The 23,854-nt window shown below is 33.6% G+C and overlaps 1 protein-coding gene across 5 annotated transcripts in view; it reads right to left on the reverse strand.

The window, feature by feature from the left end:
- The window catches only part of CD36 (CD36 molecule), a 232,862-nt gene that overhangs the window by 15,026 nt on the left and 193,982 nt on the right, over nucleotides 1-23,854 (reverse strand). For 2 of the 5 annotated variants that reach the window (XM_054692497.1, XM_054692498.1), the window contains 5 exons: nucleotides 10,662-10,754; nucleotides 9,820-10,004; nucleotides 5,493-5,653; nucleotides 1,550-1,697; nucleotides 917-1,096 (listed from right to left, as the gene is read on the reverse strand). In XM_054692497.1, the coding sequence (XP_054548472.1) occupies nucleotides 917-1,096; nucleotides 1,550-1,697; nucleotides 5,493-5,653; nucleotides 9,820-9,939 (609 nt within the window). In that variant the 5' untranslated portion in view covers nucleotides 9,940-10,004; nucleotides 10,662-10,754. Of the gene's footprint in view, nucleotides 1-916; nucleotides 1,097-1,549; nucleotides 1,698-5,492; nucleotides 5,654-9,819; nucleotides 10,008-10,661; nucleotides 10,755-17,470; nucleotides 17,619-23,056; nucleotides 23,076-23,854 lie in introns of those variants that run through there. The other 3 variants (XM_037510891.2, XM_037510882.2, XM_037510900.2) reach the window with 3 other exon arrangements.

The following is a 23,854-nucleotide window of genomic DNA, read 5'->3' on the forward strand; positions in this document are numbered from 1 at the left end:
GCTAGATGCAAAGACAAGGGAAGAAAACAAGTTTCAGAAGTTGACATGATCCAAACTCTGGTACTCTGTATACCAGGAAGGTAGTTTTGATCATTACTCCTATTACATTGAGGTGACAAGATATTGAACAAAACCTATGAATGACAGTTTTCTAGAAATATTCTAAATGTTATGCTTAATAAGTGGTTATAGAAAATTAGGTTTGTAAAATTAAGAGAATTAGCCAAGGGAAGAGCTATGAGTATTTGAGTTTGAAAAATAACTGAATCTGTGAGTCCTTAGGGTATTTACATTCATATTTAATTGACATATAATGTTTCGGTTCTAAAGATTATCTGAAAGTAAAATAATAAACTGGAGGATTTTACAAATATCACATAGTGCCAAATGAAATCATACTACAAGCAGATCATTAAATTGGAATTTGACTATTTATATTTCAGAACTATATCACCAACTTCACATTTTCCTGTATCTCCAAGCTTCCATTTCATGACATTAGTGACCTGCTATATGTTCTTATAGACAAACTGATGATAATTTGATATATATGAATACATTTAATTTAAAAATGATGTATTAATCTGATTTTTTTGAGGAAGGATATCAAAGTTGAAATTACTACTTAATGCCTTTCAGGCTTAAAAACTAATTTTAGACAAATTGTGTATCTGAATCTGGAGGCCTGATTAAATCGTAATTTAAAATTTAACTGCTCCATTCGAATCAATAGACTTTCCAAACATGAAAGTTTCAGCCATGTAAAAGAGGGACTTTTAAAAAAATAGGTATGCATTCCCAAATCAGAAATAGGATTAACACACTGTTACAAATTTATTAATTGCATTTGTTATTCATTCACTTTAAAATAGACCCTTCCCACTCACCGGATAAAACACACCAATTTGCCACTCACCGGATAAAACACACCAACTGTGGTAGGGATAGGGTAAGGAACCAAACTCAAGAAAGGATCTGTATAGCCCCACAAGAACTCTCTCACAGTTCTGTTTTGAAACAGGGAAGACTTTGACTTTTTGATAAGTGAATTAAGTAGCACTTGAACAAATGCATTTGGATAGAGATGAGGTGCAGCCTACAAAACACACAAACAAAAAATAAAACACTGTTGATGTTGTTTTATTTTTTAATTAAATCCCAATATGATTTTCAGCAAATACATGAAATCCTAGACGTGAAGTTTAATAAAAATTTCTATTAACTGTCTCTTTAGTTGGACCTAGAAATATTCTGCAGTAGTTTTAATTTGACCAATATCTAATGATTTCCTTTCTCTGCCTCAGAGTTGGCTACAAGAAAACATTCCATGTGAACTTGTTTTTTTAAAGATACACTTCAGGTGTCTTCTAATTCAGTTGATTATTATGACTGTCATCTTTACAAATGATCGTATCTGCATTCCGAATAACATCACGGGAACACATTTGTCATTCTTATAAAAAATAAATAAGATGTAAGAATGGTTCTAACCATGAAATTATAGTGGGTCCTAGAGTACATCAAAACAAATGATTGTGTGTCTACTTACTGCTACAGCCAGATTGAGAACAGTGAGAGTGTCATTCTCTGTTCCTACTGACATTGAAGGTTCGAAGATGGCCTCATTAGGCTGCACAAAAGAGACTGTGTGGTTCTCAGTATCTTGGGTTATATTTTCTTTGGCTAAATAACGAACTCTGAAAAACAAAAGCAAATATTTTAAAATTACCATCTCAAGTACACTTTAGGCCTCAAATACTTATTCATTCATGCAACACATGGTTTTTTAGTACCTAGAAGAAGATGTCAGAAAGTATGGCAACCAGCTGGTTTAAAATGATAAATAAGCCAATGCTAGTGCTCTAACAAACTAATCCTAAGTGGTTTAAATTTTCAAACAGGAAATTAGTATAGCAGGAGAAATGCATTACAGAAGTTTACACAATGTCCATGGGAGAACCCAGAACATTTACAAATCTAGGCTTAGGATGAGTGTCAGGTCCCATTTTGATAGCAATTCCATGTAAATTGTCTGAATGATGAATAAAAGGAAAAGGGTTGAACCTATCCCATATGTTTGACCTTTATTCTGAGGTTAAGGAGGAAAAAGTAGGAACATTTAAAGCAGCGAGAATATTAAGAGCACGTTTTCTGATTTTAAAAAGAACACCCAAAATGCTAGCTTTTCCAAAACCTTTGTTAAAGATAAAAAATGGGAAAATAATAGCCATTTTTAAAGGCTATAGACCAATTCTCCATATATGGGATATTTATTAGTTATAAGTTCCTAGGTATAACATCTTGATGCTGCAGGGTACCAACTAATTTTTAGGGAGGGGTAAAATATGACTACTATGGAGAAAAGTATTTCAAAATATTCACTGATGTGAAATAAGATATATAGCATTAATTGTACTATCACATATTTGAATGTGTAGGTAAGATAAATTTAGACATTTCACCTCCAATTTTTTTCAGTCTTTAACACATTTTACTCAGGCTTAATATAAATTCCTGTAGGGCAGGATTAAGAGTATTTTGTATCAGGCCTCCCTGGTGGAGCAAAGGGCTAAGCACCGCACTATGAAGCAATCTGCAGCCTCTGTAGCACGAGTTCAAACCCAGACAGCTAGGGAGCAACCTACATGGCACAGTAGACCTCTCCTGATTAGCCCACTGCTTCCCTCAGCAGTGTATTTCAGTCAGTCTGCTTGTTCTGTGTCTGGTGACTCCTCTCAAGCCCCACATCTCTAGCCTGTACACCAGATCTTGTATGTATAAAAAAAAAGAGTATTCTGTATCACCAAGCAGGTGCCTGGTACACAGAAAGCCCCTAATAATTTTTTTTTAATGAGTAAATGACTGATAGTTTTTCAAAATTCATTCAAAAACTCACTTTGAAAGGTATTTATTAATTACAACATAATTATATAATTACATTATATATAATTTAATATAGTTTCACTAAAGCTTTACTACATGATTACTTGGATTACTATAAAAATATCTAAAAATCTGAAACAGTACCCAGGAAGTATATTGCTAGTCAATTACTGTTTTCTCTCGGATAACTGCATTTTAAAATTAGATTAAAGGTCATTAACATTTCAAACTGTAGAACTTTAATTTTTCAGGAACATCTATGCATATATAATAATTGAAAATGTAGCAAAATAATTGTGACCCAAATTCTAGAGCTTACTTAAACTGTACTTAAATATTTTACCAGCAGATGGCACTCACTAAGAGAAAAAGCCTTAAAACTGATGTGTGTACTTTTAAAAAGAGACCTTAGTCATTCATTTTAATTCAAAATGAGGGGATATACAGGTTTTCAAAAGTGTAGATTAATAAAGTAAAAGGGAGGCATTTTCCCTAGGATTTTTGGTCCCAAGATTGGTTTTTTGTTGTTTTGCTCTGCTGTAAAAGCAAAGTACAGAAAAGCTTATGTTGGACGTGAGAATATTCTGAAAGAATTATCTAGCCTTCAGAGAGATAATATAATGTCTCAATCTAGGCAATTTCATTCTCTGACCCATGTCCTTTTCTTGTTGATCAAAGTTTCATCAACCTCACTTCAACATGCATCAGCCTGTGGTCCTGTCTGGGGAGGGACATTCTCCCAAACACAATTTCAAATGGATTCAGGGTATAATTTATGAAGGCAATTTTACCTGAATACCTAGAAGACTCTCAAACTACTAACTTTTTCTGAAAGGTCACTAGCTGTCTCCCCTTGTTAAGGCATCAAAGCAGACATTAGTTATTTTTCTTGGTGATAGCACATAAAAAGATGACCCCTAGCTGATCAGAAATCACTTTATAATTATCATATAAATAGGAGTTAATTGTTTATAAACTTTAGCTTCAAATTCATCTTCTCTACGTCAACTCTACCCCCAATGCTTCTCTACATAAAGCAAGTGTATTTACCCCATTCACCTTATGTTTCTTAGATAAGCTTCTGGATAAAATATATCTTAACTGTTACCTAGCAGAGATGGATTAGAGTCAATGTTTTTGTTTCTGTAACCAAGTACTATTCTTAAAGCTAAAAAGGTAAAAAACCTTACCCTCTTCCCACAAATAATAAAACAGAAAATGAGTTCTCAAATTATAGTCATTATTCTCTTTACTCATACTCTTGTTATGATTTAAAAAAAATTATGCTTGGATTCTCATTAAACCACAAGTGCAATCTAGATTTTCACACCATAGCTACAATATTTTTGGAAACAAAGATATTGATAATGGGCTTTTGCTAATAACAAAAACTAAAAGACCATGAAAAAAAAATTTTCCAAGGTAAGAATTTTTTGTAATAATGGAGACCATATCTTCTTTAACAAAGTTGTAAATAAGTATAGACGTGATAAAAACAGAAGATGGCAAAAATTGCAAACCGGAATAGACACCAAGGCAATTTATGTAGCATGTGCTAAGGCAGTGGCCACTCCCCTTACACTTACTGTCACTGTAAATGTTGACGGTGAGTTAATCGATGGAAAAGAGAAAATTATATAATTATAAAATATCTGCCTAGGCATATAACTATAAAACTATGAATTTTAAGAAATAATCACAAATACGAAGTTTTATGGTAAGAATTGATCACGGTGTATTCTAGTTGTAATTATCCTTGAAAGAAAATCACATACTTGTTTAACACATAATAACAGTTCCTGGGGCTGTGTGAACACAGACCAATAACTAAACATCCACTAGTGTCAGTTAGTTGTTTTAATTTACAAAGTGAAAAGTTCTGCTAATCATTTCTCCCTAGTTCTAATTGTCTAAGATTCTATTCAAAAGTGTGTTAAGCTATAAGGGAATGCACGATAAAAATTACAGCACATTCAGTCCCAGTACTTGGGAAGATAAAAGAATGAAATTATTAGATATACATAAGCACCTAAATGATCTGGGAATGAGTTGGAATAGAAATATTTAGCAAGTACTGCTGTTATGGGATATCAGTTTAATTTCATGGTTCTCAAAATTGAATCACCGAAAAGGTTTGTAAAGCTCCTTGCTGGGCTCCAAACTAAGTCACTGACTTACTTGGCCGGGGTGGGGCCTGAGAAGATGTACTTCTGCCCAGCTCTCAGGTGATGCTAACACTGGGTCTAGGAACCACATCTTAAGAACCATTGATATAACATTTTAGAATTTTAAAATACTTTGGTTTTTAAACTTGACATTTTTTCTATTCAGCATGCATATTTCAGAGTTGCTAAGAATATATGTTACAGGAATAAAATATCTGAAATTTCTTAAAGGTAATGCAGCTATTTGATGTTGCTAAATTTATTATAATAATCTTTTATTTCTTACAATTATTAAACTAGGATTCTATATAGACACAGATTATTATGTTTATTTTTGAATAGAAAATAAGTACATGTCAACTCAATGGCTTTTGTCAAGTAAAAGTTTTCGGACACACATATGGTCAAGGAAAGAGTGAGGCTTATCTGTGTGGACGTGCTCACCTGTATGTGTAAGGACCTCTTTGCTTAAGCTTAATTTTGCTACCATTCTTCACCACTTCATCTGGATTTTGCACATGAAAGATCCAAAACTGTCTGTATACATCTGAGCCTGCTTTAACCCAATTTTGAAAAGCAATTGTACCATCTTCAAGAACAGATTCCTAGTTAAAAAGAAAACAAGTCTGAGTTATATTTGTAGTAATTAATGGGTACTACTGGGAGTTTATAACCTTTACTTAGCTAGTGATGGTATCAAGCTCGAGTATCTTGTTCATGAGAACCTTGGAAACTTTGCCACATACATTCAACAGAAATGTTTTTTTAACAAATTATAGCAACCTCTTAAGTTTTTACAAAATAATCAGTGTGTAATACTTCAGAAATGTCTGTTGATTCTACACTTAATCTTAGCCAAAAGGCAGAGAAGCAATTGAAATGTGCATTGATTTTTAAAGTCAGCAATTGACAAACTTCACAGTGACCCTATGGCAATATTGCAAAAGCAGAATTTATTAAGCAAACTTCATTAAATATTTCAAAAAGGCCTTATTAGTTGAACATTAACTTTTCTTCCTTCAGTGAGACATATTGATGAGGCAAAAGAGAAAAACAAAAATCAAGTGGTATTGGAGGCTTTTTACTTTTCTTCACCAGCTGGACACTTCAGGGCATGATTACAATTATTTCAAGAAAAATACTTCTGGATGAAAAATGCAAATTTCTGCTCTTTTTAAGATTCTGCACAATATGGCTTTCCTAACTCTACATGTATTTGTTGCAACCCAATTTACATGTTTCCAAAAAGAACACTAGTCTAATTCATTATTATTAGGCTACTAATTTTTTTATTTTATTTTTTATTGAGGCAGTGATTATTTGCAACAGTGTATATAACTGAGGGGTGCAGATACATACCACTTCAGATATATGTATCATCCCTCACTCTAAGAGTTGTGGGATCCAGTGGAAATTTACCAACCCCCTGAGGATCAATTTCACGTGTATAAAAGGAGGGTATTATCATAGATGCTCTCTCAGTTACCTTCCCAGTCTCTATGCCAAAAGTCCGTGAAGCTATAGCAACTAATAGCAAACAATGGTGATTTTGTAGCAGGTAGTATTTCCAACTCACTGGGAAATATGCCCAGGATGGAAAACTCCAACATACTTTATTGTGCTAGAGGAAGAGGAAGAGAAATATTTCACAGAAAGGGAGCCTAATGTATAGGAACAAACTGACCTATTTGCTTCCTTCACCTGGAAGTGTTATTCACAGAATGATGGATCAGAAAAGGGTATAAACATTGTCACATTTTGTAGCAGAGCTGAGGCTCCAAGAAACCAGGTGTCTGGCCCAAGAGTAACCTAGGCATACTGGAACATGAGAGCCCTATTCTCTGACCCTTACTCTAGTTTTCTTTCATACCATGCTATTGCTGTCTTGTTTTCCTGTCACCCTCTACACTTAGTTGGTAGAAGTAAAATTAAGTTTCATATCTTCAGGATATTTTACTTATTGCTTAATGCAAGAGAATAAGAGAATTCCTTAGAGAACAGGGCAAGTAAAATTCATTTCAAAATTCTGTGCTGTTGCAACCCATGTCATTGGGTATACTGGAGTTGCTAAATTGATGAAAAATTTTTATTTTTATACCCATTGTCCCTGAAAAACTTTTTATTTGCCCCTAAAATTACTATTTCCACACAAACGAGCCCAATAGTAAGACAAAATTAGATATAGATAGTTGAAGTGTTGTTGCTGTTCTTTTAAATGTAAAGGTGTTTGATGAAGGTGTTGAGGCTGAAATATATGCAGGAGTGTAATGCTATATTAATTTATGCATTCCAAGAGACTTTATGAGGGAAAAATTAACATACACATTCTTACTCTCACTGTAAGAATATTAAGGGCTGGGCCTCCCAGGTGGCGCAGCGGTTGAGCGCTGGGTTGCGAAGCTGCCCGCGGCCTCTGCGGCGCCGGTTCGATCCCCGGCTGCTCCCCGGCCACCGGAGGAGGGTCCCACATGGCGTGCAGACCTCTCCTGCCGCCCGCTGCTCCCCTCAGCAGTGTACTTCGGTCCTTCTGCCTGCTCTGCTCCCCACTCTGGCTCTGGTGAATTCTCTCACCCTCCCGCGCTTCTGACTGTACCCAGTGCATGTATAAACCAAACAAACAAACAAATAGATAAATAAGACATGCCTCTAGAAAATTAAAATAAAAAAAAAAAAAAAAAGAATATTAAGGGCTAATACAAGACAATTTATTAAGTACCTTTCAAGGCACCTATATTAACTCAGATCTTAATGAACTCTAATAGAATATACTTGGGAGAACAAAACCTCTCCCTAACTCTAAAGTGTGTGCAAAAGACATTGTAAGTGTATCGTGTTTTTCTTTAAAAAATCATGAATCACTTTATCTGTTGATCTTGATAGATTTTTAAAAATGAGAAAATTGAACCACATATAGTTGAAATGAATTGCTGAGTTAGCAACTACCTGATGCCATCCTTTTTTTCCCTGAAGAAATGAACCTTAAATATATATATATAAATTTTTAAAAAATGGGCCATATAATTAAGCAGATAATGGAGAAATCATTCTTTTTGCACCAATGTTGTATAGTTTCCATAACTTCATGATTGAGTGAAAAAGAAAAATATTGAAATATTCAATAATTGAAAACTTTCTTCTTAAACCTGACACTACTATAGAAAGAAAAAAATTCCTTGAGACAAATATCTTGAAAGTTCCTATACTTTTTAAAGGAGCAAAAGATTTTATGTCCAAGTGAATTTAAAAGAGCTTGATTTTAAATTGAATTTGGGCTACCTATAGATTTGTCTTTTTTGTCTTTTGCTAAATTTAAAGTACAAGCCTGATAATAAAATAATTTAAGATCTTCTCACTTGGTTGATTTCACTAGTGTGACTCACTTTAAGTAGATAATCTATCCAGTGACTGGATTTCAACTTGGTGACTTTCTTCTGGCATGTCTCCACCTGGGTCATTGACCTTGAAACTTCAATTCTGTTACTGACCTGATATACTTTCAAATTGAAGTAACATCTTCTATCTAGTCAAATGCTTACTTGATCATTGCTATTACCCCAACCAAGTATAGTGTCATCTTCCCTCAAAGCATAGAGTGAAGTGATTAACAATGAAACTAGATTTATGAGTTTAATCACCATTTTGATCATATGCAAATCATTTAAACTTCAGTTTCTTCATCTGTCAATTGGGATAGTAATAGTAATAACATTAGGTTAAACGACATGAAATTGCATCTTTAAAAGTCAAAATGAATATAATTAAAATATGTATCCTTGTGTTATTTTAAGGATTAATAAATGTGCACTTTGAACAGTATTAGCACATATTAGCATTCAATAAATGCTAGCTATAACACATAAACCGATTGCCCTCTAGAGGGAGAATTCTATCATTTACTACTAGACTGCTCTGTTTTGTTTATGTTTACTCTCTACACCAGTCATGTGGCATTTCTTTTTCTGCTATTTAATCATTTAATGTTTTCTCTCCTGTGAAATGAAAACATCCTTACAAAGAAGAAACATCTGAAAATCTTTATCCTCCTTAATCACTACCACAACTTCTTCACTAGTAGAAAAAAGACTACTTCCCTTCATGGTGTCTAATAGTTAATGTCATAAGAAAATTAAAATTTATTTAAAATTACCTGTGCTATACAATATTCACTACACACTTATGAAGCATATTAGTCTCATGTGATAAATTATCTTTTATAATGTTCACTTTTTTTCAGAGTGCACTGATAGTTTCTGCATTCACAGCAGCTCATGCCATTGACTTTAATCTAACAAGATTGCATAAACCTAATGGCTTCACACAAATCAATAAGAAATCATAAGAGAAAAATACTGGTTAGAAACTTTTAGCTATAATTTAGAGAAAGCATGAAGTCACTAGAAAAAAAAATCCCTTGGGAAAAGATACACACACACACACACACAACTAAATCTACTTTTTATTAATTGAATTGCAACTGCTTTAATAAATATACTTCTCATGCAAAATATATTCATTAGACTAATTAAAATAGATTATGTCTACTAATGGGTATACCACTGAATAGCTTTTATCAGAATTTGGATATTTATAGTTGTTAAATTTATTTATTTATAGCAATTCGGTCATGTTAAACATTATATTTGCAATATTTCTCTAACATAGAATTCCTTCATTTTGAAGACACAAAATAACTAGTTACCATGAAATACAAACAAGGTACTCAAAGCAAAAAGGGACAGAATATAGAATGAAATAGAATAACTATGTGTACCTTTTTAATCGTCTTCTCAATAAGCATGTCTCCAACTGGCATCAGAATACCTCCAAACACAGCCAGAATGGCACCAATGACAGCACCGGCAATAAGTCCACAGTTTCTATCACAGCCCATTTTTCTTCCTCCAGTGCCTACTTCTTTCAGACTCCCAGGTCTGGCTCAGGTGATTTCTAAGAAGTCTGCTTTTATCATTAGGAAAGACCATAAAACAGCAACTTAAATATCAGTAGGAAAAGATCAAAGTACAAAGAAAACACGTAGTTGAGACAGATCATGTTGTCAGTTATAAATGAACTGTTTTTGTTTTACAAAATGGATTTTCTAGGGCCCTTTCTTGCTTTTAATTACTTACCAGAAGTAGAAATAATAAGTATTATCATATGGAACATTTTAAAATAGTTTTCAATGTTTTTCCTATAGAAAATTAATGTTGAAATCTTATTTAAGATCCATATGCTTACTATGCTCTACCCTGATTCACCCTCCCTCAGCCTAGAACACTTAGTTACATCCTCATGTTTCTATGAAGTCTCCACCCAGCAGTATCCACACTCTTCCTGGAGCTGCGCAAACTGAATGCGGGTGGTCTGATGTCTCCATCTAAATGCTGAGCAAGTAAGGTAACGGGTGAGGTCAGCTGAATCATCTGTCTCGCCCGCTGCTCCCCTCAGCAGTGTATTTCTAGTCAGTCTGCCTGTTCTGCTCCCCACTCGGTCTCTGATGAATCCTCTCAACCTCCTGCACCTCTGGCCTGTGCCCCAGTTCTTGTGTGCATAAATAAATAAATCTTTTTTTTAAAAAAAAAAGTAAGGTAACGGGTGTTATCTTAACCATACCTTATTCACAAGTAAACAGCAGATATCTGTGTCACAGGAAATAATTTGATTAGAGTCAGAGAGAATCAATTCTTCTAATCATTTGTAAACTACCTGTTAAGACAATAAAGTATGGGGTAAATTGGAAAAATAGGTCAGAAAATCAATACCAGAACACTATCCAATATCACTATAATTATCATCACTAGTAGAAGAAAATGTTCATGAATACTGAGTTCACGCTTGAATTGTTTGTCTTATAAAAGTTTCAAAAAATAAAACAATATTTTTAATGTCATTGCTAGTAACTGATTTTGGGTAGATGAAAGGTAAATAGGATTTGATGAAAATATATAATGAAGATATGTAGTTTTAATGATGGGTATTGTTCTCTTGCTAGTCACAAAGATTTAAATTTTTTTTACATGTACAATATTGCAATATTTTACATTTTGTCCTGGGCAACTGAGTCATGCCAATTCAGTTAAAATCAACTGGTTTGGCTACTAAGTATTTCAACTAGTCAATTTTGGTTTTGGTATCTCTATATAGCATGTGGTCATTTCATAAAGATAGGAGAACATGATTTGTAGAATCATTTTATCCTGTTGTGATAAAATAAGAATATATTACTTCTCATAGTTGAAAACCTGTTTGGGTTTTATTGGGTATAACAGCATTTAAAAAAAATAGGTTTGGATTGACATTGACATATAGTCAGAATGTGTTTTGTAGCTATAAACAAATATTCCCTTCTTTATGATGCTAAGGAAAACAAATACTGAAAGAATGGAGGAGATTCCAGACAAAAAGTTTGTTTTTTGTTCATGTTGTATCTATAATACTAAAAATTGTATTTGTTATGGTCTCAGATATCCCCACCAATTTTGTTCTACCATAAGTACTACTCAGGGTTTTATTACTACTTATTTCCAGTTGAGGAACCATTTAGTTTTTCAAAAATATTACTTACAAACTAAGAAAGTAATGACAATGATATATGGAAAACAAGAGTTTTCCCCCAAATGGGAAAAAATAGTTATAAAATTTTTCCATAACCAATTTTTTTTTTTTACCCTTTCTTGTTTATGTTTTCCATCCACCAATGCTCATACCCAGGACACATCCACTGTAAATTAGGGTGCAACAAATGCACTCACATTGAAGTCCTAGCTAAGAAGCTTTATTAGTCACTGGTGTTACATGCTCTGTTTTCTTTTTTTTTTCCAACATAAAAAACAGCATGTGCCTGAACAAGTGATTTACTTTTCCTGTGGATTTTATTCAACCCCAGCAAGTGGGGTTGAATTTGATTAATTGTTTGGGGGTGGAGTGTGAAGAGTAACCTTCCTTGCCCTATAAATTAATATGCCACTTCCTATGCTCTGGCTAGCATTTTCTGTGCAATGAAACACAACACTTAAGCTGCAAATAAGATTGGACATTAAGAATTTTCTTTTGTGGGCCTCCCCAGTGGCTCAGGTGGTTGAGCACTGCACTGTGAAGCTGTCCACGGCCTCTGCAGTGCAGGCTCAATCCCAGCTGGCCAGGGAAATTCCCACATGGCAAGTAGACCTCTCCTGTCTCGCCCGCTGCTCCCCTCAGCAGTGTATTTCAGTCAGTCTGCCTATTCTGTTCCCCACTCTGTCTCTGGTGAATCCTCTCACCCTCCCTCACATCTGGCCTGTACCCTGGTTCTTATATAAATCTTAAAAGAATTTTCTTTTGTGAAATATAATTGTTCGGTGCTTTAAAGTTTTCTTGAAACAAAATAGTTAAGACATCATAGAAATTGTCAAGTAGAAAATATCCTGGGGTTCTGTTTACTCTGAACAAATAAACATATTCAGGGTAGCTTATAAAATAAAATTAAACTGAATGCCCGTTTCATAGAATCATACCAGCTCTCATTTGCAAGTTGTATATATCTAATGTAGCAATCAAAACCAGGAATCCAACCCGGTGTAATTGATACTAGTAGGCTAAAGATTAAACTCACAGCTCTCTTGCTAGGTGACCAAGATTAATTCAGTTTATGTCTCTACACTTCAATTTCCTCATATGTAAAATAAGATGCAAAGAGGAGGTCCATGGTTTTTATTTTAAATAGCTGAACAGGTTCTTCACTTAGATTCTTACATGAGAGACCAATAAGAATAGAGTCTCCCCGGTGATGCAGTGGGTCTCCCCATGGCATGAGCGCCACACTATGAAGCTGCCCACAGCCTCTCAGGCGAGGGTTCGATTCCTGGCAGGCCTGGGAGAATCCCATGTGGTGCAGTAGATCTCTCCTGCCTCACCTGCTGTTCCCCTCATCAGTGCTTTTGGTCTGTCTGCCTGTTCTGCTCCCCACTCTGTCTCTGGTGAATTCCCTCACCCTCCTGTGCCTCTGACTATACCCTAGTTCTTATATAAACAAATAAATCTTTAAAAAAAATAACAATTACAACTATAATGAGCCCAGAGAATCTGAATCCTACCTTGATATTTCCATGCCCACTTATCACTATGCTTTTCCATCTTAAGGAAGCCCTAGGAGAACCTCCATGGAAACCAATGGCTTTGAAAACCCATTGAAAAAATGGTACATGGAACCCCCAGCATCAAATTCCATTGTTGTTTATCATGAATCTATTTTTAAAAGTACAACTTAAAGATTGTCTTATCCAAAAAATACTCAATATCACTTAGATTGTAAAATGATTTACAAGTTACATCTGTCAATGTTGTATCTATTTCAGCAGCAATAAAATTATATTTCCTATATTTGCCTCCTTCCAGATTGTATGGTTTATCTTAGTCACAAATCTAATTTTTTCCAGTAGCCCCCATACACTCCAGGGAGAGTTCCTATAAGAATTCCAAGAAGGTTCACTAGAGAACTGAGAGGCATTATGTATTCTCCAGGTCTCTCAAACTGAAAATTCACTATTAAGACTTCTATGTACCCTAAGTCCATATATGTCAAATAATGGACAGACTTGGGCTTTGAACTTAAAAGTTAAGTGAGAGAGAACCCATATCCCGCTGCTATTGAGTCAAGTTCATCAGAAAATAGAAGTGGTGAGTAAAACACTGGGTTGGATGATTTATAAATACCTAACATTAACTACTTCATGTATTAATATTTAAGAGAAAACATACACATGTCAGTAAGAGACAGAGATTGTTTACTCTAAAAATTCAACTGATTGATTCACTTTTGTTCCATTAATGTAAGTTTTTGGTTTTTTGTTTGTTTTTCTCCTAGGAATAAGCAAGAGAGTTGACATTCTTGGGTTCATGTATTATCCTGAAGTGTTTTTTATACCATGAGTAATTAAGGATTGCTATTATAATTAAACTTTAAATTAGGCTGTCTTTTACAAAATTGCATTAGTTTTATTCATCTGAGGCATAGGACAGTAAAACACATTATGCAAGATAAGCACCGAGTCCATAATAGTAAGGATCAGGTTACATAACTACACTTTTTCTCTTCTCAAGCTTAGCTCTTCAGAGCATGTAAAAGTACCTAACTTTGAAAAGTAAAAAAAATTATTACAGGTGCTGGGAAAAAAACAACAAAAAAAAACAAAAACCACAACCTAATTATTGAGTCTTGTGAAAAGGAAGAGAAAAAGAAGGCATGTTTCAAAATATCACTAATTATGTGCCTTCCCTACATGATTTAGGGGCATGAGTTCACACCTCTTCAAATGTATATTATACCATTCCTACCACAAAGCACCAGTGATACTTTAATTCTTGAGGGAGACCCTCTGTATCCTATCAGTTTATAGATTATAAATCCAATTACCTTTGTCACATCAGTAGTTTATTTCATGGGACTATTTTTTTTTCTTCCCATCAACACATGGTAAGTTTATTAAGGAAAAGAGAAAGGAAGGAGACACCTTCATAGCTACAGGTGGGCAGAAAACTACCTCCCTGGGGATGGTTTGCTTTTTTTCCTGCTGTAAGGTGGATGGAGTATTTCTAGGATGAACCTTCTATCAATGTTGCATATCTGGTAGAAATTGAGGGACTCAGCATTTTGCAAAGCCTGCAATTGACTGAATTCTAAGAAATCCACCAATAAGTAAATCAGGACATCAGAGCAAATTCCTAGAGAATTAGTAGTTATTCCCATGTGTGCATAAAGCTGTGTTCCCTGGGAAAGTACATGCAGAAAAAGGATGGCCCACAGGGAAAATTTCTTGGGATCTGAACTAAAAATGTTTCAGATTATAAGAATGCCTGTGCCACAGATGAACACTAGGACCTCGCTTACATTTTCCTACCCATAAATTAGTATCTAAAATTTTCTGTCCATAAATATTTTTACTTTTTCTTAGAATAGAAAATCAGAACTTATACCCCTTCTTCACACACTCATTTTTGTATGTCTTCCTTATCTAACATCTGCCCCCAAAGCCCATTTTTTTAAATTTAGGGGGATTATTAATTCAATAGTTAATGAATGAATGATAAGAAATTAACTTGAAAAATAAGTAACTTTCCAAACCTTTACTTTTATATCCCATCTATGTGAGTTCCCAAAACCAATATTCCCTGAACGTGAGTAAATGCAGGCTCAAATCCAAATTAGTTGAACTGGGAAGGCCATTAAATCAGTACACACCATATAAAGTCAGTTAAAAGAACAGCTATTTGTAAAAGAGTGAAGGAACTATGACTCTTCCTCTTCCAAACACAACTCACTTGTGCTCTGAGTTGGTTTCACCACAGAAACCAAGGATTCCGAAGAAAATTTTAAGTGACACATTAAGAGATCTCTAATGCCTTTCTGATTGAGGCACTACAATCATTGATAAAAGCATATAAAAATTATCACAGACATAACATAAAACAATACAGTTCACTAAATTATACTTGTTAGATATTACAATTGAAAACTTGAATAGAAGTCTTAAAATGAGTACACTAGACTCACATATTAAGAATACTTCTAGAAACAAGGCTATCATTAGAGGCTTATGAGAGAGTGATAACTATTTTTCATGTGACTCTTAAAGTCATCAGTTTAAGTAAAATCTCTAGAGCTAGTCTTCATCTTTGAATCCCAAATAGAAATACCATTATATTTCCTCTCCAAATTCTACTATTGACATAAGACACTATAAGATTTGCAATGATTAAAATTCTGGGCTTTGAAGTTTGTCAGTTTAGGTTCAATTGTGGGTCTTCTTATAGTTCCTCAATGGTTCAGTTTTCTATAAAATGTGCACATCATACATCAAATAAGGTTGAAACAAATAAAGTGAAATGAAAATATGTATAAAGATTTGCATCACAGCAAATGTTAGTTATTTTACAATGTTATCAGATAAATAGGAATGATTGTTTAGCTAAATAGCAATGATTACTTATAAAATATTACAATAAAATCTATTAAGATCATTTATTCTTGTTATATACAGGAAATTAGAATAGCAAGCCAACCAATGGAAAGTTATTAGAACACTAACTTGATACAGTCATCTATAACTTCATCTATAATTCAAGATGCATATTAAAACAAATTGTCATTAAATCAGAAAATAATTCCCAAGATTCAAATGTGTGAATTCATGGCCAAAAATGTTCATTAAAAAAATAAAGATGGCAGCTGTAGTTCTTGAGATAAATTCCAAAATTTTTGGTACAGTGTTTAAGTACCATTCAATTGTACTGATGATTTCCCTCCCAGACAAACCTGTTTTCTGATGATTGTGTGTTTATTGTTCTGGATAATAATGACAGGAACTATAAGTTTTGCAATGGTTAAAATTCTGGATAATAATGGTAGCTGAAAATAATTTTCCATATGTTCTTAAAATCCCATGGGCAGTGTACTCACTATATAATAAAGTTTTTCTTTTTTTTTAAAACTTCATTTTGGTTACTTTGTGAATCAGTATTAAAAACAATGTTTCCTTTAAGTTCAAAACATATTGCTAACTTAAACCCACATTAAAAAAAAATGGGAAAAAAGCTAATATTGAAAACATTTCAGTGTTGATAATTCTAAAAACTGAGATTTGTCTAGAAAATTTATGCCATTTACAGTTATATATGAATTCACTTACTATAACTAAATTGGAACTTTTCCAGAATGATTTTAACTTGGTATAATTAAGGAAAATAACATGATGATACTTATAATGAGCTTTTAAAGTGGCCCAAAACATTAATTTTAGCTTATTTTTATCCTGCTATCAAAGTTTAATATAAATTACACTAGTTAATTAAATTTAGGATTATTATTTGCAATTACTATAATTGACTACTTCCAATAACAATTATCTTTGTTCATTTTAAAACATGCTTAATAAGAACACAACCAAAATAGACACAGTATTAAACATGTAAAGTTACTTTCACCGATAATTGTGCAACTCATTTAGAAAATTAATGACTCTAAAGTAATAAGCAGTTAACAATTGCATGTTGACATGAGTAGCAAGTCATATACAACTCATATTATATTGGTTTTCATTTATCTTCATTCATAAATTTAAATTAAAAAATCATGCATAAATAGCCTAAGCATACAAGGAAAGTTAATCTAAATTGGATTGTAAATTGTTTAAAATTAACAAAGAAATGTTTATAGATAAAAAAGGCTATAAACATCAAAAAGTGAAATATCATTGGCCTTTGAAGAAGATTTTAATTTAAAATAAAATGTAGGGAGGGTGATAACTTGGAAAATAATACAAACTTAATTTTTAAATAAAGCAAGTGATTTTAAGAAAATAGCTTGGTTTTTTGCTGTCACATAAGTTCTTAAGTGTTTGTTAGAAAATCTCCTAATCCTTTTATTAAAAAACAAAATCATGACTTACCTTTGAAAAATCCTTCTTAGCCTTTTTAATCAAATGCTCCAACATTTCAACAGACAATTTATAGTAGGAACAAATGGTATTCTGCACAAAACCCCTACACTGAAATCCTTATTACATGAAGTGTGTGTTTAAATATGCTTTTTTAAAAAAAAAAAAAGTACGTCAGATCCCAGTGAGTGTTTTTTTGCCAAAGGAATTAAAAAAAAAAAAGAGGAAAAGAAACACACACGTCACACTGCTGATAGGGCTCACAGGGGTCTATTTTTATATCTGCTGAGGACCCATCACCTATATCTGAGATACTCAGCAGTACTTTGTGTTGGCCATTTTCCCATCCAAGTAAGTCAGAGGCCAGCAAGACAAAAGGAACTAACTTGCTGAGCTGCCTCTAATATATTCTGGTTTACTACACAATCATTATTCAAGATGATGGAGTCTAGGGGTGTAAAGTATAAATTGAGAATAATCAGTTCTTGTCAAAAATTAGCTTTCGAACTCATTTCAGAAAGGTTAAATAAAATGTACTTTTCTATAAAGCATTAATATAAAGTGCTTTAAGACTAATACATTGAAAACAATTGAGACTGTCAATCAACAGGGATGACAAACAGACTTACAAAAAGGAAATGGCCTATTGTTCTAACTGGAAGTTCTTAACTGTTTATCATATTCTGTTAGCTTTACAGAAGTTTTATGAACATAGAAGTTCAAAAGATAAATTTAATATGAAAAATGTGTATACATAAGTTACTTTAAAGTCATTTTAAATCTAATCAAAATAAGACCTTACTCTCTGGGGGAAATATTAAGACTCCATTCTTATAAGAAATTCACCAAATCATACAGACAAAAATCAAATCTTTAGAAGGTTAAACTGTCATCTCTCAAGCTGGCCAGCTGGATAAATGTCTCCAAGTTAACCTTGAAATAAAGCAACCTAACTATAACAGGCAGCGATATATTTAGTTCATTAGATCATATTTAATCCGGTCTTTATCATTACACTGTTCCTTCTGGGCATATATGAATTCTTTAATTTGTTAGCAGGGCAATACAACTGGAAAGGAACCCAAAACACTCCTCTTTTGTCTCAAGAGCATTATTTCTTTTCCAGAGTATTTTACTGACATATTTAAGTAAGTTATAGCAGTTTAGGTATATTTGGAGGGTGTTTTTTGTTCCCCCAAAACCTTAGACCATTTATTTAGGATAAAATAGAAATGCCTTTGGCAATTATTCCTTGTGATTTATTCTTTTCATGGTAAAAATAACTTGGAGAGATTTCAAGTAACTTAGAGAATGATTCCCTCATAACTGACATTTTATCATTACAGTATCATTAGAAAGATATAGAAAAGCTAAGTTCTAAATGTTTTAAGAATATCTATTCTATCTGTTTTGCTACATTTTCTTCACAACACACAAATACATGCACCGATATGACCTTTCAGAAATAGCTCAACAACACATGAGTTTAGAAGGCACCTATTTCTAAAGAACATAGTTAAAATATGAAAGAGTAACCTATAGTGAAAATAGGAACACTATTAGAGACATAGTTTTAGAAAAAAATACATGCAAATTTGTTAACTAAGTCAACACTGAACTTACTTGATCACTATTTAATCAGTAGCCTAATGACATCCAAATCCTCTGACTGTCTCTGGAGAGGAAAATGTCACACACTCCCATGAGCAGTCCAAAGAATCAAATTTACACTCCCAGAGGCAGCTGTTAAGTGTTCAGACCCATAGACAAGAGTTCCTTAGCACACTAGACTCAGAAAGCACACAGCTGAATAAAATCTACAACCAAGTACATTTTGATTTTGAGCACAATATACACCTTCAAAAAAAGACAGAAATGCTGCACCCATTTCAGAGTAAAGAATAGGTTTTCATTTTCAAAAGATTAGGTACCACAAAATGTTTTGAAGGGATGTGTTTCATAAGAGGGTATATCTTGCTTTATGTAAATCCACTATAGTACTAGTAGAATGAGGATAAAATTTCCAATGTACTAAAGTCATCACAAGCACAGTTCTTTGGGAACTTTACGTGTGTGGTGTGGGTGTGTGTGTGAGAGACAGAGACAGAGACAGAGACAGAAGGTTTGGAATTTTTTTTTTAAGATTTAGTTATTTGTGCATATAAGAACCATGGTACAGGCCAAAGGTGGGGGGCGGGGGCGGTGAGAAGATTCACCAGAGACAGAGAGGGAGCAAAACAGGCAGACTGACCGAAATACACTGCTGAGGGAAGCAAGACAGGAGAGGGCAAGACAGGAGAGGTCTGCTGCACCATGTGGGTATCTGCAGCCGGCAGGATCGAACCCGCTGTAGAGGCTGCAGACAGCTTTGCAGCACTGCGCTCAAGTGCCTGCGCCACTAGGGAGACCCGGGTTTGGAATTAGACACAAGTAAAACCTGATGTCACCAGGCACTACTTATATTTTCTGGAATTAGGAGTTAAATAACTTGTATTTTCTTAATCAAACAATGGAAAAAACTGAAAACAGATAACAAGTACTAAATGAGGTAAGTTGGATGCAACACCTACCAGACATGATGATTACCAAGCAACTTAAATGTGCTTCTTTTCCCTTAGGCTACTGTCCCCTTCTCTCTTCTTTATTTTCCACTGGTTTCATAGTACTGTCAGACATACATTTGACTTGTATCTTTGTCCTGCTAGAATGCTGGTTCTATAAGGACAGGCATTTAGTTCACCTTCAATCCCCACAATACAGTCCAGACTCATAGCTGCTTATGAGTTGAATGGATACACACAATGGATATTATAATGAAAATAATATTGAATATATTGAGAATGACCAGGAATCTGAGGCTATTATGCTGTTGTTCATATCTCAAATATGCAATTGTTTGACTGGGATAAAGAATATCTTATGAGAGTGAATGGCTGTGAGTTTGATTTTGGAATTCACGACTTTTAAGACTTGTTGCTAAAAACTTTAATTTATAAGTCACAGTGAAAATATCTCCCTCACAGAATTATTGTGAAGATGAGAGTAGTAATAGGAAAAACTTTGTATAGAGCCTAGCATATAGTATGTTTGCTAGATAATTGCTATGGTGGTCCGTGGCTGTTGAACAAATTTTTATTTGGGAGAAGTTGTTAAAATAAAATGAATAAAGGAGAAATACTGAAAATTATAGGAGGGTATAAAGTAAAAAATCTCCTTTAACCACAATTCCATTTTTTGGCAGCAATCACTGTTAGGTATGTGTACCTCCCCAGTAATTTTATGAAATTTAAACTTATGTATGTATGTACACGGGATCACACATGGACTACAGCATCCTTTTTGTATATGCCTTGGAGATATTCTCATACCATGCATAGAGAGTGTTAAGTTTTTTTCTATTATCGAAAAATACTTCACAGTAAATTACATATTATCTTTTAAATGACCAGTCCCCCTATTTAGTTGACATTTTTATTGTCTCTTGTTCTCTGGTATAAAGACAATGCTAAAAATTCAAGTACCCTATAGTTTTATTTACCTGTGCTGGGATACCAGTCAACAGCACAAAATGGAATTTCTAGGTCAAAAATTTGTACCTTTTTTTTTTTTTTTGGTGCCCTGTCTCTATATAGCACTCACAGGAGTTTATATTGAACTTAGTAAATACTTTTTAGGAGTAGCCATGTGAAGTTTAACCTGTTTTATTATTAGTCATTTATATTTTCAATCATTTGTAGTAATATCTTGTTCATCCTTTACCTATGGATTTGTCTTTTACTTAGAGGAATCAGTCAATCTTCTGGCATTTGGCAATTTTTTTTTATAGTTGACTTTTAAACAATTTGTATTGTGTTTTTAAATGACAGAGATTTTCACTTTTTATGCCATTAATTTTCATAGTCATTTCCTTTGAAGTACTCTGTCATACTTTGAAAAGCTTTATCTACTACAAGAATATAAATAATAAACTTTCTTTTACATTTTTGTGGTATTTACAAAGTCTTTGTAACTGGTTTGAGATAAGCTGATTCATGGAATTTAACATGTGAAATAAAAGAGGAAGATTAAAATAAGTTGAGTAACTTACATATTGCAACACTTGAGAAGCAGATGACAGATGCATTATAAGAAAAAAAAAATCAAATTGCAAAGAAAAAAAAATTCTAAAATGGGATCACATGGCCCAAGTTGTAAGCACAGCATTACTGACAAAGATAGGCTTTGCAAACTGGGCAAGACATAGTGATCATACTTTTGATTTCCTTTCTGTCACACAGGAAAACTACAGAGTCCACTTATACCCTCATATTGAAAATCAGCTCAGATAGATTTAAATTTAACCATGTAAATGTATATGTAACTTCTATGTAGCAGGTGATTTTTAAGTGATTCACTTATTTTTATAGCTCAGCAAATGACAAGAATTTCATTAGAAGACACATGGCAATACTAATTGTAGATGCAAGCAAAAACACAAATTATGATGATCATATGACAGCGGTAACATAGGACTTACTACCTGGCTGGTGTTGAACTAAGTATTTCACAAGATATCACCCTGTTGACTTATAACACCTTATAAGCTTTTTAAGACAATGGAGGTGACACAACTAACATAGGACAAAACAAGGGTTTAAATCTGGATAGACTGACTGAAAGGCCTATGTTCTTTTCCGGAAGAATTAACTCTTTTGAATAACTTGATATTCATTGACAGGAAAATGGTATCTAAACACAGCAAACAAGCAATGAACAGTGCAATTAAGAGAATTATTTTGAGAATTCTAAAACATATAAACTATCTTAAAACATTACCAGAGTAAAATCATAAGGAGATTTTGTTTTGTTGCTTTTATCTTTCAAGAAGTAACTAACCATTAGACTACACGCACACACATCCATATATCCACTTAATTTTCAATTGCTGCCTTGCTCATTTATAGAAGTACCGAACCAAAAGCATGTTCTCCCTGAATTATATGGTAAGGGGGCATTTCACATGTAGGGATAAGAATATACATGTGCATCACTAAAAAAAAGAATTAAAAACAGAGAACAAACAATATGATATAATACAATCAAAGCTGGAGAGACCATAAGAGAGATTTCTAATATAACCTTTGAAAGAAAATTTCAAGGGCGCTGTTAAAGATAATATGGAGATAATGAAGGCAATTAAAGCTGGACTTAAACCATGTGGTCTAATGAATCAAAACACAGGTTGAAAGCAAACATACTGCGCTTTGGAATATAAAGTAACTAAGTTAATAATCAAAGACAAGCTAAAAATCTAACCCTTTATAACTGATTACAAAATTGAAAAGCCAAAGGGTCAGAGAAGGGTTGGAACAAAGAGGCAAGGAAGCACAATGGTCTATGGTAATGAAATGGTGAGTGGGTGGTGAGTGCTCTATGATGGTAATACCTGAAGGGGGTACCCCAATATGACCTCAGCTAAACTTTTTTAAAAGTAAGTGAATCAATTGAAAGTTCTGATGAAGCACAAAAAATTATAGTTTCAAAGTAACTTCCCACAAATACACACACACAGACACACACACACACAGACAAACATATATACATATGAAATAAACTTACCCAGATCTTTAAGAGAAACCATGGTAGGAAATGTGTGTAAAAGAGAGATTAAAGAGAGAACGCCTCTGTGTATGTAGATAGTTCTCATGTGGGCAGGACCAGATCAAAACGTAAGTTTCATAGGCCAGCTAAAAATGTTGGCACACCTAACCTTTGCTCGAACAGTTTGAAAAACTGACAAACTCTAAGGAGAAGGAAGACAGAGTCAATATTTAAATGATACTAAGAAACATAAGGAAATGTTATGACCAATATAGTTGTTAGGGTACAGGGGAAAACAAAAAAATATTTAATTTGTATACTTTGAGTACACACACACACACAGATACACACATACACACATCTATGTTAAAACTTCCAGAAGCAATTATTTTCCTGGAAAAAATGCATATCATTTAAATTGCTTTCTTTACATGTTTTCATGATTATATTCTAAAAATCATAAGCATTAAAATCTAGGCAGAATAAAAAGTATAAGATTAGTATTCTGTAATGTATAAGAGATATACATTCAGAATAATTACAAGCTATCAAAACCAACTGTCCTACATGTGTCTTTGTGACAGCTGGTTATCTGCTTCCATAAAAGAAATAACCACTTGTTGGGGATAGAGTAAAACTTGCCTTTAGAATCTTGACACTTAAGGTTTGAATAATTAAGAAATTTGACTTACCCACTTCATGTTAGCCCTGACACTTTAGTAGCAGCATTACAGTTTTCTTCTTATCATGAGTCAGTGACAATGAACTTGAGAGCAATTTGCCTCTGGTTAAATGGGGGAAAAAATATCTCCCAAC

This window comes from Talpa occidentalis, unplaced genomic scaffold (genome assembly GCF_014898055.3).
Source record: "Talpa occidentalis isolate TD23 unplaced genomic scaffold, MPIMG_talOcc4v2.1, whole genome shotgun sequence".
NCBI classification, from domain to species: domain Eukaryota; kingdom Metazoa; phylum Chordata; class Mammalia; order Eulipotyphla; family Talpidae; genus Talpa; species Talpa occidentalis.